The sequence below is a fragment of the Rhinatrema bivittatum genome, chromosome 2 (genome assembly GCF_901001135.1).
Source record: "Rhinatrema bivittatum chromosome 2, aRhiBiv1.1, whole genome shotgun sequence".
NCBI classification, from domain to species: domain Eukaryota; kingdom Metazoa; phylum Chordata; class Amphibia; order Gymnophiona; family Rhinatrematidae; genus Rhinatrema; species Rhinatrema bivittatum.
Window position 1 is genome coordinate 369,299,119 of NC_042616.1, and position 18,771 is coordinate 369,317,889.

Here is an 18,771-nt window from a genome sequence, read left to right on the forward strand (position 1 = left end):
GTGGTGCCTCGGTCCGGTGGCCGACTCGTGGCAGGGACCCAGCTTCCGAGCGAGAAGGGCTCGGGTGTGGCCTAGAGGCAGCCTCTGTCCCGGCGTGGACTTGGCCCTCGAGCGAGACGAGTTCGGGCGCGGCCTAGAGGCAGCGGGTGCACCTCCTCGAGCGCGGCGGTGAAGGTACTCGCCCTCTCCCCCCGCAGCCGGAGACCGCCCGGGTTGCAGCTGGGAAGCGCCGAAGACAAGGTAAGGCGAATATATTTACTTGTTGGTCTCCGAGGAGAAGCAGAGTGTGCCTCTGGGGCAGCCAGTTAAGTAGGCCGCCATATCGTCTGCCTGCTCGCCATCATCTTATACCTGAAGTGTCCCGCCTATTGCTACGCGGTGGCAGCACTTTCCTGCTACGGTCCCTGGAGTGACGGCAATAGCATCGCCACACACCCAGATGTTTCACGCTTCCTGAAAGGAGTCAAACACATTCGTCCGCCACTGAAGTGGAACCTCAACCTAGTTTTGGACTTTCTAGTGGGACACGCCTTCCGTCCACTTCGAGGCCTGTCCCTCCGTTTGTTAACCTTGAAGATGGTGTTCCTGCTGGTTGTTTGCTCCGCACGCCGCGTCTCAGAGCTACAAGCACTGTCTTGCCGTGATCCGTTTCTCCGAATCATGCCAGAAGCCATCCATCTTCGCACAGTTTCTTCCTTCTTTCCCAAAGTAGTCTCGCACTTCCACCTTAACCAAACCATCTCTTTACCTACCACAGACGGTTTGAAGAAGTCAGAAGAAGGTCGACTTCTACGCCATCTCGACATCGGTAGGCTACTGTCCAGATACCTGGAAGTGTCCGAAGCAATACGAAAGACGGACCATCTGTTCGTTCTACACAGCGGGAAGAAGCAAGGGGAAGCGGCCTCACGGGCAACTATCGCCCGCTGGGTCAAAGAAGTTATCAAGGCGGCCTACGTAGACGTGGGAAAATCACCACCTCTACAGGTCAAGGCTCACTCTACCAGAGCGCAAGCGGCCTCTTGGGCAGAAACTCGGATGCTGTCGCCTGCTGAGATCTGTAAGGCGGCGACGTGGTGCTCCCTCCATACCTTCTCCAGATTCTACCGTCTGGATGTCCAGGCCAGGGAGGACACCGCATTCGCGAGGGCAATCCTGCACGGACCTCGGGCAGCCTCCCGCCCAGTCCAGGAGTAGCTTTTGTACATCCCACTTGTTTTGAGTCCATCTGCTACACGCTAGGAAATGTAGAGATTACTTACCTGATAATCTCGTTTTCCTTAGTGTATGCAGATGGACTCAGCATCCCGCCCGGCTGCCGGTATACATGGGATTTCACAGGCTCAAGGTAAGCCATGTTTTACTACATAGGGCATCCACCCTGCCGGGTGTCGACGCCTTCCGGTTGAGAATCCTGGCGGTCTCCAGCTACTATCAACCAGTCAGGATAATCCTGTTTAATTAATCGATCAGTCAGTACTCATATAGCTATAACAGCTTTGCAAGGAAGATTACCGAATTGCTTTACTTCCTGTGGGGGTATATGTACCCGTGCTGACGTCAGATCCGTCTCCAACTGCTAGCACGAGCACACTATACCCACTTGTTTTGAGTCCATCTGCATACACTAAGGAAAGCGAGATTATCAGGTAAGTAATCTCTACATTATATGTATGTATATTTTATGTATGTATTGATCACCTTGATGTAATTACTCCATGTTTTGTATTATAAAATAGTGTGGCCTATAACCACACTATCTCACATACATCATGTAAACCGATCTGATACCCAGGGTGAATGTCGGTATATAAAAACAAACAAATAAATAGAGGGAGAGTGTGTAAGAAGAAAAGGAGTTATTGGGGGAAGGAAAGTAACTGAGAGGGAAAGGGAGGAAGTGGGGGAGGGAGAATAACAGGAAAAGGAGTGAATGGGAGGGAGGGAGAGTCACTGAGAGGGAAAGGATTGAGGGAGGGAGAATGAAGGAAAGGAGTGAGAGGATGGCAGAGTGAGGAGTGATGGAAAAGAGGAAGGAGGAAGGGGAGAGTAAGAGGGAAGAATGAGTGGGGGGAGGGAAGTAAGAGGGAAAGGAGTGGGAAGGAGGCAGAGTGACTGAGAGGGAAGGGAGGGGGAGTGACTGGGAGGGAAGAGAGTGAGTGGGAAGGAGGGGGAGTGATTAAGAGAGAAGAAGGGGGCAGTAACAGAAGGGGTAAAAACGAGAAGGGAAGGGAATTGAGTAGTAGGGTGAGTGACTGGGGAGATTAGGGAGTGAATGGGAGAGGGGTGAATGACAGATGGAAGGGAAGAGGGTGACTGAGTGAGGGGTGAATGATGGAGATGGAAGGGTTAGGGGATTGAGTGGGAGGGTGAATGACTGATATAGGGGAGGGAGTGGAGGCGTGAGGGTGAATGAAAGAAATGTGAGAGGGAAGGGGGAGGGAGGGGAATAAGAGGATAGAAGGTTTTATGTGTGTATGTATGAAAGAGAGAGGAGAAAATTTGTATGTTCCTCCCCTCCAGTAATCCACTACATTCTCAGGGTGACTGATTAAATTATTGGGTGTTTGATATGTCTGTGTTTTGAAATACTCGTTTTTTGGCAAATGTTTATTTATCCTTATTCTTATTAATTATTACATGTTCTATTCTTCATTTCTTTTGACATTTCTATTAGTATGGTTTACTTTTACTATCATTGATTTTATATCTCTTAATTTTTGTTTTCTGAGGAATGGTAATATTTCTGTTTTTGCATTATTGCACTGTACGAGTCCAGCTTTTAGTGATTTCCAGTTCAGTTTTTTGTTTGCACCTTTCTATTTATACTTGATGGTCTTTTTATTCTTATTTGGTGAGAGTCCATCACTGTTCTGCATTTGTGACTTAGGTGAGGAATTCTGCTAGCTGGGAAAATGCCTTGTCAGTTGAAAGTTTTGCTGATCTTCAGGCCGATACAGTAAACTGTTATCACGCGCGTTTTCGACGTGCTATTTTTACCCCTTATACAGTAAGGGGTAATAGCGTGTTGAAAACGCGCAGCCAAACACGCCCCCCCCCCGAAGCTAATAGCGCCCTCAGCATGCAAATGCATGTTGATGGGCCTATTAGTTATTCCAGCGCGATCAAGAAAGTAAAATGTGCAGCCAAGCCACGTATTTTACTTTCAGAAATTAATAACGCCTACCAAAGGGTTGAAAGACGGATGCTCAATTTAGCCAGTGTCTGTTTTCCGAACCCGTGGCTGTCAGCGGGTTCAAGAATCGCCGCCGGTAAAATTGAGCGTCAGCTGTCAATCCCGCTGACAGCCACCGCTTCTGTCAAAAAGGAGGTGCTAGGGACGTGCTAGTATCCTTTACTGCAGGCCCTCATTTACATAAAGTTATTTACTGGATCGCGTGCCCAGGAGAGTTGCCTGGGTGCTGGTCGGGAGAGCGAGTGCTCGCCTGCTCTCTCGCGAAGTTTTCTGTATCGGCCCGTTAGGTAGAGGCTGAGATCCATGATTGAAGGAGCTCCTCAGGAGCTAAAAATGATGGTGCTTAGGCACGCTTTGTACTGAAATGCTTTCAGTAAATGCTGGGGATTTAATTGTCATGCTGAAGAGCCCCCCGCCCTGCCTCCAGCCCTTGTTGCAGCCAATATCTTGTAATGTGGCACCAGCACAAATAAGTTTGCCCGCCCTCAGCAATTTGTTAATGTAATACCCCAGGAGTATTGATATATCAGGACTTGTTGCTTGTAATTCTGGTTTGTTTGAGACTTTATTTTGCCCCAGTTCTGTTAGAAAATATAAACCAATGTGTTTTTGCTTAGAAGTTGAAACTGAGACTCCAAAACATGAGTCGCGGAGTTTGAATGAATGGCTTGCATCCTGCAAAGGAACAGAACCTGCTCTTGGTGAGTAAATTTTGTATTTTAGTGATTAAAGTAAAACAGTTGTAAAATATATCTAGAGGCAGAGTGAAGTGGAATCTGTTGCTTTTGCTTAATTTCTCATACAATATGTATTGCATTTTCTGTGAGTAGTATCATTTTTGAAAATCATAGACAATCACTTCATGATTTTTCTGTAGTCTGAATGCAGTAATTACAGTTCTAAGAGCGCTAACATGGGCATGCTCTCTCAGGTATCCCAAAAAGAAGACTTTGAGTATGCATGGAAATTATCGCACACAGGTTTTCTCAGTCAATTTTCTTGCACCATTGCATCAAAATGTTCTAGTGGTGTTTTCCACTGCCCACAGTTTTTTCTACAAAGTGATATTTTTTTTCTTTATTTTTCTCCAATTCGCATTATTTTCTTTCTTTTGAGTATCCTAAAAAAAAGAAAGAGAAAAAATTGGTGAATACTCTACAGCACTGTTTCCCAACCAATGGCTTGCAGATGTAACAGGATAGAAACATACAAAAAAAAAAAAAACGACAAAAACTTACTGCGAGTTTGATCAGTCCCTTGTAGGCCACTACCAGACATATATTGAATTCACTAATACATTTAAAGGACGTTAATTAGACACATTCCTACTCCCATAGCAACCTAAAACTTAACTAGGAACTGAACAAAATTGAGATGAAGGCAGCAGCCCAGCAGCAAGAGGGGGGGCTTCCCCGTCTTTTGTATGGAGTGTCATATGTATGATTTTTTACCCTTCGGTGAGAAGTTGTACATGTGCATGTGATGCAAAGAGCTCCTGGCTCTCAGAGAACGAGTCCGATCTCTGGAGGCTAGAGTGGCAGACCTGGCGGAGCTGAGGCAGACAGAGGTATAGAGATGAAACCTTTAGGGACATAGTAGCCAAGTCCCAACTTCAGACTGGCAGCCCTGGTGCTGCCTTGGAGGAAGAAGGTCTCATGATTGGAGGGCATCAACCTGGTGCAGCAGGAAAGGATCCTGTAGCAAGGACCTGCACTCCAGGTGTTCCATTGTCCTTTCGCACCGAGGATATCTCCCCAAGGCCTACTGCCCAGGAGGGAAGGGTTAGGTCGGCCGTCATAGTTGGTGATTCGATTATTAGGAATGTAGATAGCTGGGTGGCTGGTGGGCGTGAGGATCACCTAGTAACATACCTACCTGGTGCGAAGGTGGCGGACCTCACGCGTCACCTAGATAGGAGTTTAGACAGTGCTGGGGAGGAGCCGGCTGTCGTGGTACATGTGGGCACCAACGGCATAGGAAAATGTGGGAGGGAGGTTCTGGAAGCCAAATTTAGGCTCTTAGGTAGAAAGCTTAAATCCAGATCCTCCAGGGTAGCATTCTCTGAAATGCTCCCTGTTCCATGCGCAGGTCACCAGAGGCAGGCAGAGTTCCGGAGTCTCAATGCGTGGATGAGACGGTGCAAGGAAGAGGGATTCAATTTTGTTAGGAACTGGGGAACCTTTTGGGGAAGGGGGAGTCTCTTCCGAAAGGATGAGCTCCACCTTAACCAGGGTGGAACCAGACTGCTGGCGCTAACCTTTAAAAAGGAGAGAGAAGAGCTTTTAAACTAGAACAAAGGAGAAAGCCGACTGTCGCTCAGCCGCGCATGGTTTGGAGAGAAGTATCTTCAAAGGATACAAATGATGCATTAGAATTAGGGCATCCTGACAGTGAGGTTCCAATAATAAGAAAAGTAGTCCAAGTGCCTGTAACTAAAAACTCACCTCAGCTAAAAAAAATTCTAACTTATCCCTATCAATTAAAAAGCAGAATGAAAATACAAACAAAAAACAAACTTTGAAATGTTTGTATGCTAATGCCAGAAGTCTAAAAAGTAAGATGGGAGAATTAGAATGTATAGCAGTGAATGATGACATAGACTTAATTGGCATCTCAGAGACACGGTGGAAGGAGGACAACCAATGGGACAATGCTATACCAGGGTACAAATTATATTGCAATGACAGAGAGGAGCACCTGGGAGGCGGTGTGGCGCTTTATGTCCGGGATGGCATAGAGTCCAAGAGGATAAACATCCTGCATGGGACTAAATGCAAAATTGAATCTTTATAGGTAGAAATCCCTTGTGTGTCGGGGAAGACTATAGTGATAGGAGTATACTACCGTCCACCTGGTCAAGATGGTGAGACGGACAATGAAATGCTAAGAGAAATTAGGGAAGCTAACCAAAATTGGTAGTGCGGTAATAATGGAAACTTCAATTACCCCAATGTTGACTGGGTAAATGTATCTTCGGGACAGGCTAGAGAGATAACGTTCCTGGATGGAATAAATGATAGCTTTATGGAGCATTTGGTTAAGGAACAGACGAGAGAGGGAGCAATTTTAGATCGAATTCTCAGTGGAGCACAGGATTTGGTGAGAGAGGTAACGGTGGTGGGGCCGCTTGGCATTAGTGATCCTAATATGATCAAATTTGAATTTCCTAGCGTGTAGCAGATGGACTCAGGACCAATGGGTATAGTGTACTCCTGTTAGCAGTTGGAGACGGATCAGATTTCAATCCGACACCAGCCCCCAGTACACATACCCCTGCAGGAAGTGCAGCTCCCGAGTATTTTCCGTCTCCATAGCAGTTAGGGACTATCTGCACGCTCTCAGAGCGTTAGACCAAAATTAAAGAACTAAACCGAAATTTAAAGAGGAAACCTACCTGAAGACGAGCCCCGCACTCCTGCGTGATACCCTCGGGTCCCTCCCCCAGTTGAGTTTCCCGAGGTGATTTCCGTGGTCCCTCAGAGGTGAGCCTCGGTCCGGTGGCCGATTCGTGGCAGGGACCTAGCCCCCGAATCCTCGGGCGCAGCATAGAGGCAGCCTCGGTCCGGCGGCTGAATCGCGTGAGGACTTAGCCCCGATCTCGGGCGCGGCTGAGAGGCAGCGGGTGCAACCCCTCGAGGCGGCTGGCTGATTGAAGGTATTTGCCCTCTCCCCCCGCAGCTGGAGACCGCCCGGAGCAAAACCGGGAAGCGCCGAAGACAAGGTAAGGTGGAAATCTTCTACTTAATCCGGTCTCCAAAGATCGAGGAGGAGCACAGGTTGGCGATCGGAATCTGTGCCACCGGGTTGATCCGCCCTAGCAGGGCTAGGCCCCGGCTGTTCCAGGGTCTGCCCACGTGGAGACCCTCCAAGGAGGTCGCCATATTGCCCGCATGCTCGCCGCCGCCATCTTGGCCTTGTTCGTCGCGCCGCCCGCCGTCTGATCCGAGCGCACAAATTAAGCTAAGCGCACAAAATTATTTGTGCGCATAACCTTAGGCGCACATAAAACCTTACGCACATAAGTTACGCGCACAGTATAAAGGCGCACATTTACGGCTAGGCGCACATCTGCGCGCACATATCAGACGCAATGGAGCGCATAAGAGTTTACGCGTCCACAGAAATGACACCTCCAGAAACAGGAATAAAAGCTCAAGGCCTCTGCCCAGCATGCCACATCAGAGCCGCACAGAGCGAGGAAGCAGACGCCCTATGCGCACACTGTGAGGAGGCCCTCGGAGATCAAGGTCGGGCCAGTCCCACCCAGGGCCCAGTGCTAGCTCCTCATGGGGCACCCTGGACCTAGCAGGCCCCAGTGAGTCCATCCCACAGACGGGGACCCCCAGGGAACCGGCGCCCCTCAACTTAGACCCAGCATCGATCTCCTGGGTAGAGTTATTTAAGGGGATTCACGCCTTTGTCAAAATGCAAACTGAACCCTGGGCGGACCAGCCATATGCGACACCGGAAGACCCTCATGCCCCAGGACCCTCGAGGCCTAGGCACAGGCTCCCACCACCCAGAAGCCCCACCTACAGGGACACAGATTTCTCCGAAGAAAGTCGAGCCCCTTGAGGAGGAAGAACCTCCCTCGGGGACAGAGCCACACCGAACCATGAGACGCTTCTTCTCAAAGGATGAGCTTCCGGACCTTGTATCCCAATGCCTATTGGAACTCGCTATCCCGGGCCAAGGCACCCCGGGGGAACCTAGAATGAACCCCCTGCTGGAGGGCCTTCGACAGACGTCTCGCCATTTTCCTCTCTTACAGGCAGCACAACAGCTAATTGACCTGGAGTGGAATGCGCCAGAGTCCTCATTCAAAGGGGGTCGAGCCTTTTCGGCCATGTACCCCCTGGATCCAGCAACCAAGGAGATTCTGGCTTGCCCTAGAGTGGACGCCATAGTTTGCGCGGTTGCTAAGCGCACTACATCCCAGTGGAGGGAGGAGCGGCGCTCAAGGATGCACACGACCGGCGCCTGGAAGCCATTCTAAAACAAGCATTTGAGGTGGCAGCCATGTCCCTGCAGATTGCGGCCTGCTGCACCGTGGTGACACGTTCCTGTTTATCCCAAGCCAGGAACAACACCCCGGGAGAAGACATGGAATCAGCACTATCATTCCTCACTGACGCGGCTTCCGATCTAGTGCGCACAGCAGCCAGAGGAGTGTCATCCACAGTGGCAGCCAGGAGACAACTCTGGCTTCGAAATTGGTCGGCTGACGCCTCCTCCAAAACACGCCTCAAGAGAATGCCCTTCAAAGGATCCCTCCTGTTCGGCAGCGAACTAGAGAAACTGGCTAACAAATGGGGCGACTCCCCATTACCTCGCCTGCCGGAAGACAAGACGAAGAGAAAGCAGCGTCCTTTTTCCAGGTCCACCAGAGGCAGAAGCTCACAGCGCTTCAACCCTTACAAGAACAACTATCAAGCGCCCCGCCCTTCGGGCAGGAACCAGTCCTTTCGGAACAAACACAACAAGAGGGGAACCAGCTCGGGTCCAGGCCCCAGCCGCACCCCACAATGAGATTTAGCCGACCGATCCAAGGGAAGAAGCCATAGGGGGCAGGCTAACCCTATTCTACCGCAGATGGGTCGAGATAACTTCGGACAAGTGGGTCCTAGCCATCATCCGAGAGGGGTACTACCTGGACTTCCTTCGAACCCCTCCGGAGAAGTTCGTGGAATCTCCATGCCACGACCCCCGCAAGAGGGCGGCAGTGGAAGCTACACTGACCAGACTTCTGGCCCTTGAGGCCATAACCCCGGGTACCTACACGGGAAACAAAATACTGGACATTACTCCATTTACTTATCGTATCCAAGAAAGAGGGCACATTCAGGCCATCCTGGACCTCAAGTCGGTCAACCGACACCTAAGGAATCCCACGCTTCCGCATGGAAACCCTACGATCGGTTATACGTGCAGTACAGCCAGGAGAGTTCCTCACATCCTGGACTGTCGGAGGCCTACTTACACATCCCAATTCATCAGGAACACCAGCGCTATCTACACTTCAAGGTCCTGAATCGTCACTACCAGTTCCGGGCACTAACCTTCGGGTTAGCCACTGCAGCCCGGACATTCACCAAGGTAATAGTAGTGGTGGTGGCGGCAACACCCAGGAAGGAAGGAATCCTAGTTCATCCTTACCTGGACGATTGGCTGATCAGAGCAAAATCACCGGAGAAAAGCCACCAAGCAACCAGCAGAGTCATAGCCCTACTGGAAAGCCTGCGATGGGTAGTCAACACAAACAAGAGCTCCCTACACTGGAATACCTAGGAGTCCGATTCGACACCAAGGAAGACAAGGTCAGCCTGACCCCCACGAGGAGATCAAAGCTGTGGGACCGGCTCCAGACCTTGCTGAGCGCCCCTCGTCCCACAGCATGGGATTACCTGCAAGCCCTAGGACTAATGGCATCCACACTGGAAGTGGTGCCACGGGCGCGGGCCCACATGAGGCCCCTGCAACGCTCACCCCTAACACGGTGGAGCCCACGATCCCAGAACTACACCGTACGAGTACCACTACCGGGCAGAGTCCGGACCCAGCTAAGGTGGTGGCTACAGACCAGCCACATGAGCCGGGGATCAAGACTATCCTCCCCAACCTGGACCCTGCTCACCACAGATGCCAGCCTACACGGGTGGGGAGCACACTGCGAAGAGTTAACCGCCCAAGGGCGGTGGGACGAAGAAGAGGCAGGGTGGAACATCAACCGCCTAGAAGCACGGGCGGTCAGATTAGCCTGCCTGCGGTTCGCCCACAGACTTCGAGACAAAGCGGTCAGAGTGATGTCGTACAACGCCAAGACGGTGGCCTACATCAACCGGCAGTGCGGAACCAGAAGCCAACAGGTGTCCTTAGAAATAGACCCTCTGATGGCTTGGGCGGAAGCAAATCTCCAGGACATCTCCGCCGTCCACATCGCCGGGAAGGACAACACCACGGCAGACTTCCTCAGCAGGGAAAGTCTAAACCCAGGAGAATGGAAGCTGTCACCCACAGCCTTCAAGATGATAGTGAATCGGTGGGGACTCCAGACATGGATCTTCTAGCAAACAGATCCAACGCTCAAGTACCTAGATACTTCAGCCGCAGGCGGGATCCGCAGTCCCAGGGGATCGACGCCCTGGTACAGGCCTGGCCACCGGGGATCCTGCTATACGCCTTTCCGCCGTGGCCCTTGCTGGGCGCAATCATTCACAAGATTCAGTGGCACAGGGGGCTAGTTCTTCTGGTGGCCCCGGACTGGCCAAGAAGACACTGGTACGCAGACATGAGAAGACTACTGGCAGGGAATCCACTACCCCTGCCTCCACACAGAGACTTGCTACAACAAGGTCCCATCCTCCACGAGGACCCAGCTCAATTCTCTCTTACGGTCTGGCCATTGAGAGGGCCCACCTGAGAAAGAGGGGATACTCGGGGGCAGTGATAGATACTTTCCTCCGAGCACGCAAGTTCTCCACATCTCTAACATACATAAGGATCTGGAGAGTCTTTGAGGCCTGGTGCGAAGACCACAGTGTCAAACCATGTTCCTCTAAAGTTCCCGTGATCCTGGAATTCTTACAGAACGGACTACAGAAGGGTCTGTCCCTCAACTCCATCAAGGTACAGGTGGCCGCATTGTCATGCTACGGCTCCAGGAGCGAGGACGACAGCTTAGCCTCGCACCCAGATGTATCACGCTTCCTGAAAGGAGTCAAACAAATTCGTCCGCCACTAAAGTGGCCAGTGCCCCTGTGGAACCTCAACCTCGTCTTGGAATTCCTAGCGGGATCCGCCTTCAGACCCCTCCGAGGCCTGTCCCTCTGTCTGTTAACCTTGAAGACGGTGTTCTTGCTGGCCGTGTGCTCGGCCCGCCGCATCTCAGAGCTACAGGCCCTGTCCTGCCGTGAGCCATTCCTCAGACTCACCCCGGGGACCATTCAGCTACGCACGGTTCCCTCCTTCCTCCCCAGAGTGGTCTCACACTTCCACCTTAACCAAACCATCTCACTACCTGCGATGGATGGCTTGAAGAAGTGGGAAGAAGCCCGTAGTCTCGACATCGGCAGACTCCTATCCAGATATCTGGAAATGTCGGAACCAGTACGAAATACGGACCACCTTTTCGTCCTTCACAGCGGGAAGAGGCAAGGGGAAGTGGCCTCGCGGGCAACCATTGCCCGCTGGATCAAGGAAGTCATCAAGGCGGCCTACGTAGAAGCGGGAAAACCACCACCTCTACAGGTCAAGGCCCATTTCACCAGAGCCCAGGCGGTTTCCTGGGCAGAAACTGGAATGCTGTCACCTGCCGAGATCTGCAGGGCCGCAACGTGGTCCTCCATCCATACCTTCTCCAGATTCTACCGGCTGGATGTTCAGGCTCGGGAGGACACAGCATTTGCAAGAGCAATCCTTAATGGACCACGGGCAGCTTCCCACCCAGTTCGGGAGTAGCTTTTATACATCCCATTGGTCCTGAGTCCATCTGCTACACGCTCGGAAATGGGGAAATTACTTACCTGATAATTTTGTTTTCCTTAGTGTAGACAGATGGACTCAGCAGCCCACCCTCGGCTGCCACCAATCATGGTCCTTCAACGATTCAAGGGTAAGCCATGCTTTCATTTCCCTAGGGCATCCACCCTGCCGGGTGTCGACGCTTTCCGGTTGGGCACACTGGCGGTCTCCAGCTATAGTCAACCAACCAGTTTAAGTTAATCAAGTTAATCAAGTTTTTAACGTTCTAACAAAAGTTATCTAAGTTAATCATATTAAGTTAATCAATCAGTCAGTCACACATATATCCACAATGCTTTGCAAGGAAGAATACTGAGGAGCTGCACTTCCTGCAGGGGTATATGTACTAGGGGCTGGCGTCGGATTGAAATCTGATCCGTCTCCAACTTCTAACAGGAGTACACTATACCCATTGGTCCTGAGTCCATCTGTCTACACTAAGGAAAACGAAATTATCAAGTAAATAATTTCTCTATTAATGACTGGAAGAGGAACAGTATGCAAATCCACGGCTCTCGTGCTAAACTTTCAAAAGGGAAACTTTGGTAAAATGAAAAAAATTGTTATAAAAAAACTGAAAGGAGCAGCTACAAAAGTAAAAAGTGTGCAAGAAGCGTGGTCATTGTTAAAAAAAATAAATAAAATAAATAAATAAATAAATAAAAAATACCATTCTAGAAGCACAGTCTAGATGTATTCCACAAATTAAGAAAGGTGGAAAGAAGGCAAAACAATTACTGGCATGGTTAAAAGGGGAGGTGAAAGAAGCTATTTTAGCCAAAAGATCTTCATTCAAAAATTGGAAGAAGGATCCAACAGAAGAAACTTTCTACATGACAGAGTGGTTCTCCGTACACATCCAAAATTCCTTCCCAAAGTAGTTACAGAATTCCACTTGAACCAATCCATAGTTTTACCCACATTCTTTCCAAGGCCCCATTCTCACCAAGGAGAACGGACTTTGCATTTTACTTAGACTGCACTGCAGTCCACAGGACATCCACTCAGCTCTTTGTATCTTATGATCCAAACAAACCAGGTAAAGCAGTGGGTAAACATACTCTATCCAACTGGTTAGCAGATTGCATACAGTTTTGCTATGAAAAAGCAGGCCTTCCTCTCCAAGGGCGAGTAAAGGCACATTCATTACAGGCAATGTCAACTTCAGTAGCACACTATCATTCAGTGCCAATCCTTGACATATGTAAAGCAGCAACATGGAGTTCTCTTCACACCTTTGCCACTCATTATTGTTTAGACAAAGAAGGACGACAAGTTTCAGCCTATGGACAATCTGTCTTAAAGAACTTGTTTCCAGTATAATCCCAACTCCTTCTACATCCAACCTGCTGTGATCTTCGGCTGTCTCATTTTCGACAACAATTCTTCACTGTTGCTTCACTACAAAATGACTCAGCCTCTAGCTTGCTAATCACCCATATGTGAGGACTAGCATCCTGCTTGTCCTGGAATAATCTGAATATATACACCCTGGAGGAAAGGAGGAGCAGAGGTGATATGATACAGACTTTTCAGTTACTTGAAAGGTTTTAATGATCCAAAGACAACGACAAACCTTTTCCGTTGCAAAAAAATCAGCAGAACCAGGGGTTACGATTTAAAACTCCAGGGAGGAAGCCTCAGAACCAATGTCAGGAAGTATTTCTTCACGGAGAGGGTGGTAGATGCCCGGAACGCCCTTCCAGAAGAAGTGGTGAAGAACAAAACTATGAAGGATTTCAAAGAGGCGTGGGATAAACACTGTAGATCCATAAAGTCTAGAGAATGTGAATGAAGTGAAGAGGCATGGGAGCAGCTTTGCAGGAATGACGGCTACTACCTGGAGATTAATAAACATACACACGGTTAATGTGACTCCAACATTGCTCTATGCTTCAACGGCAAGAGGAAATGTGAAGAAAAGGATTTGCATCCACAAAAAAGCAGGGGAGTAGCTTGCTTGATGCAGCGGTTACTACCCCAAACCAAATAAGCCTGAAACTTCACTTTCAATGCATATCTAGCATAGTTCTCTGCTTCAACAGCAGGGGGAATGATGAAAAGATGATTTATATTTGGACAACCACCAACAAGGACTGAATTGTACAGGTTGGATAAACATGCGTGGGAGTAGCTTGCTATGACGGCGGTTACTACCCCAACCAATAAGCTAGATATTTCACTTAGATGCAGCTCCAGCACTGCTAACTACATCGATGGCGGGGGTGGAATGGAAAGCAAAATTGCTTACCTTGTAATAGGTGTTATCCCAGGACAGCAGGATGTAGTCCTAACATATGGGTGATGTCACTGACAGAGCCCTATTGCAGGAAAACTTTCTGTCAAAGTTTCTAGAAACTTGACTGGCCCTGTGAGGCCACTGAGCATGCCCAGCATGCCATGATATTCTCTGCCACAGGGGTCTCTCTCTAGTCTCGTATTTAGCAATAAGCTTTAGCTAAAAATAAAATAATAAAAGCTAACATACTTAACTCTGCGGGGTGGCGGGTGGGTTTCGTGAGTACTACATCCTGCTGTCCTGGGATAACACCTATTACAAGGTAAGCAATTTTGCTTTATCCCAGGACAAGCAGGATGCTAGTCCTCACATATGGGTGATTAGCAAGCTAGAGGCTGAGTCATTTTGTAGCGTCCCGGGGCTTTGCGTGCACCGGAAGCCTATGCAATATAGGCTCGGTGCGCGCAGGGCTGTTTTAGAAGGGTTACGCGCGTAACCCTTTAAAAATCCAGCCCATAGCGCGTTTCTTGAAAGGAGTTTAGCTATTTGGGCCTGTGCTGGAGTTCCTGTTCCTTCGCAGGATTTGTTTCTAATGTTGTTCCTGGCAGGAGCACAGTTGAGCCCATTGGGTCTGTCGCCTTAGATATTAACCGTTGCTTTTGGCATTTTTGGTGGTAATCTCTTCAGCCAGTAGGAACTCAGAGTTGCAGACTCTATAGTACAGGAATCTCTTTTTGGCAATAGGCAGCCAAGCAACTTCTAAAACAAATATTTATTTATTTATTTAAAAATTGTTTATATACTGCCTTTACAAAAGTAAATTTGATCAAAACGGTTTAAATAAAAACATACATAATTTATAAAATAAATAATATAAGAATTACAAAATAATAAAATTAAACCACCAAAGACAGTAAATATCATATGCAAACAAAACTAAACATAAGTGCCATATTTTGGCCGCATGCCTTGAAACAACAGGAGCAAAGGAAAGGGGTTGGGGAGGGAAGATGGAAAGGAAGAAGCAATAGAGAGTAGACTCAAGTCAAATTAGGAGTTATGTTTCTGAAGCAAGATTCCACGACATCAGATCTACATAGAGAACACAATTCTGTGTTTGAAACATTATCTAGGTCCATCATTACAAGGCTAGATGTGATACCAACAGTGCAGTTTACTACCAGAAAATGTCACCATATGAAAAAAGCCAAATAGGTACTATTTTTATTTTGGTCTTAGGCCACTCAGTCAGCTGGCATCCAGATCTTAAATGGGCAAGGACCAACCTGACCCGATAGCAATTTCTTTCCAATTTCATTTAGTGCTTCTCAAATTCTGTACTTTGTGTTCTAACCATGTCCAGGGTCTCTTGATTCATTCAGTAACCAGATATCACATGATATCACATGATGTTTTGAGAAAAGAACCTGTCCTGAATGTTTTGTAGCTTTTCATAAATCTTCAGGCTAACAAAAAGTATTTGTCTTCATACTTGTATACCAAATTCATCCTCTTGTTATAGGAGGCTCTTTAGGATGGTATGTATTAGGATGACCCTTTTGGCTTTGCACCTGAAAGAAAGAGAGAACTTTCTGGTAAACATACCAAATTGAGATTTGCTGGGACCTCACAAGTGGCAGCAAAAATGATTTTCCTCAGATAAATGAGAACCTAAGAGCAAAATAGTAAGACCCCTTGTTGATGCATTAGCTCATTAACTCATGCTCTACGCATATTTAGGCCCACCAACATTGTTCACTGTTACCTGTTTACCCCAATTTAGCTTACCATTTATTCTTAGCTATTTTTCTTTTTTTCTTATATATTTATTCACGCTGTTTGACGAGTTGTTGTCTATTTAATATTAATATTTAATATTTACGTTCTTATGTGCAGAAACTATGTTTAATGTAACGCTTTAACCGCGACAGTTTTGTTTTATGGAAACCGACCTGATTTGATATCTGTATCGAGAATGTCGGTATATAAAAATCCTAAATAAATAAATAAATAAAGATGGATCTGTTTTTGGCAATCCTAACCGAAAAATAACTAGATTTCTGTTCCTGTAAGCAAACAGGCATCTCTCTAGATCAGAGCTTTCCAAACTTTTCATGTTGGTGACACACTTTTTAGACAAACATAATTTCGGGATACAGTAATTAGTCTACAAGCAAACCGGAGGTTAAAGGTTAAATGAACGAAATGTATTTCAACAATTTATGTATGTTTCCTTAAATATATACATAATAAAATGTTTCACGACACAACATATCTTGTGAAAACCTTTCGTTTATATTAAAAATATATAATATTCCAAGATTAATGTTGTTGTTATAATTTATGAGTAACAATAATAAAACAAAGTTATTGTGTTATTCAATTTACCTCTTTAATGAGATATATGAGCTTGATGGGATGAACACAGCTTTTGAATATTTGGTGTTAATAAAAAAGTCCAAAGGGTCTTCTGCATAATTTTAAAAAGCTGGCCAGTTTCACACTATATCATTATTTGATAGCCTCATTCAACTAATTCTATATGGCTATGAGAGTGAAATCTGGAATTTATAGGAAGGGACAGAATGTCAATATAAATCCTGCACCTCCTGTTCTGTAACTCTGTGCATCCACTGAAATTCCCCCAAACAATGGAGCTTTGATGTTTCCCTTACAGCTTATCATACTAAAAGATATTTTCAAATGCTGGTGTCACCTCACAGTAACAGCAGCACAAACACCTTCCACTGCCAGGCACATTGTGAACTAAAATAAAACCTCGCAAAAAAGACACTCAAAATCTATACTGCAATCCCATTGTAACATAACAGTAATAACACCAAGGACTCAAACAACAATAACCCTACCTGTGAAAAAGCATGGGTAAATATTACACTGGGTCCTAGAATACCAATACACCACCTACTGAGGAAACAAAACAAACCCGATTGCTATAGATCCCTATGCTAGCAGAATCTCTCATCATGGTCATGCACACAGAGCAGAGACAGACCCTCACCAAATACAGAATACAAAATAAAGGAGCACAAATTAGACAAAAACTGAAATGGAAACTCCAAGAAGCCAGACTCTGTGTATTGACAATGGAAAAACAGAACCATCATTCCTCATAAAACAAACAAAATCAAGAAACATAAAGCATCAGTTATAATAGTAAAACCATACTAATAAAAGAATATTTTAAAACTACTGATAAATAGAATTTCTATTAATTAAAATCATATACATTTTTTACAATTTCCCAGAGGTTATCCTCTCTCACACAGACTCACATGTCCATTCTCTCTCACACATACACTGTCACATACATAAACATTCATGCTCTTATACCCACCATAACCTCTCGCTCTCACAGACACTGACACACTCTCAGGCTCTAAGACACTCTCTCCCCCTCCACACACACCCCACACACACACTCTTACTCCCCTGGATTTTCTCATACACACTCTCTCTGGCTCTCTCACATACACACAAACACACACACCCAGGCAAGTTCCCAATCATTCTCACACAAACACACACACCCAGGCAAGCTCCCAGTCATTCTCACACACTAAAACTGACCCCCAGGCAGGCTCCCATTCATTTTCACACCACTCCCTCACCATCCCCCAGGCAGGCACCCATCCATTCACACACATAGACCCCCAGGCAGGCACCCATTCATACACATGCACACACTAAAGGCAGACCCCCTCTCTTTCTTTTGCCAGCAACCTCGGAGCCTCTCTCATTCCTCTGCTGCCACTGATGCCGCATGGCTATTGGGGAGGCGCTGATTGCTGCTATTGGCACTGAAGCCCATTCTGCTGCCTCCTCTGTGCAGGTCCTGTGGGTTTCCAGATCCTCCATGTTGATCTCGTACATTGTGAGATCCGCATAGAGAAAGTGCTACTCTTGACATTAACAAAGATTACATGTGCCAATCAGTAAAAAGTAATTTATTTCTTTTTTTTTTTTACCTTTGCTGTCTGATCTTAGTTTTCTAATTGGTTGGTCCCAGGCTTTTTTGTTCCACCTCCCCTTTCTTATTTTTTTGCCAATTCATTTCATATTGTCTTTTTTTCTATTTCTTTTCTCTCCATCTATCTTCTTCCCTCAAACATACAGTCAGGTTCTCATTCTCACATGCTTTCTCTCTCTCTCACACACACACAGGCTCTCACTCTCACATGCTCTCTCTCTCATACAATCATTCATACACAGTCTCTCTCTTGCACATGCTGTCTGACTCACACACACCCAGGCTCTCTTTCACTCCCACATGCTGTCTTGCTCATGCACAGGCTCTCACTGTCACATGCTGTCTCTCTCTCACACACACACAGGCTCTCACATGCTGTCTCTGCAAACATTGAGATCCTCACTCCCACACCCAATCTCTCAACTCACACAGGCACCCAATCTCTCAACTCATCTCATACACGCACACAATCTCTCAATTCAGCTCATACAGGCACCCAATCTCTCAACTCAGCTCAGCTCATACAGGCACCCAATCTCTCAACTCAGCTAATACACGCACTCTACGGGCCCTCAGCCTCTCTCTTACCTCTGGGCTTCCTCTTCACGGGTCGCTGCAGGATCGGCTCTGCAGCGGCCCTGATCTTCTCGGGCCGATCCGATCCGCGGTGGGGGTCCTGCTACCGGGCCTCTTCTCGCCCGCTGCAACAACGCGGCTCCTCTTCTGCACGCGGCTGCTTCATCTCCTTCCTGCCCGTGCGGCTCCGGCAACATTTTTCTTCCGGGGCCGCGTGGGCAGGAAGGAGGCGGAGCACCTGCACGTTTAGAC

The 18,771-nt window shown here is 47.4% G+C and overlaps 1 protein-coding gene across 8 annotated transcripts in view; it reads left to right on the forward strand.

Annotated features, from left to right (window-relative positions):
• LOC115084722 overlaps positions 1 to 18,771 on the forward strand; it is a 664,924-nt gene that overhangs the window by 179,772 nt on the left and 466,381 nt on the right. For all 8 annotated transcript variants that reach the window (XM_029589949.1, XM_029589957.1, XM_029589951.1 and 5 more), the window contains one exon: positions 3,814 to 3,897. In XM_029589949.1, coding sequence (XP_029445809.1) covers positions 3,814 to 3,897 — 84 coding nt within the window. The remainder of the gene's footprint in view (positions 1 to 3,813; positions 3,898 to 18,771) is intronic.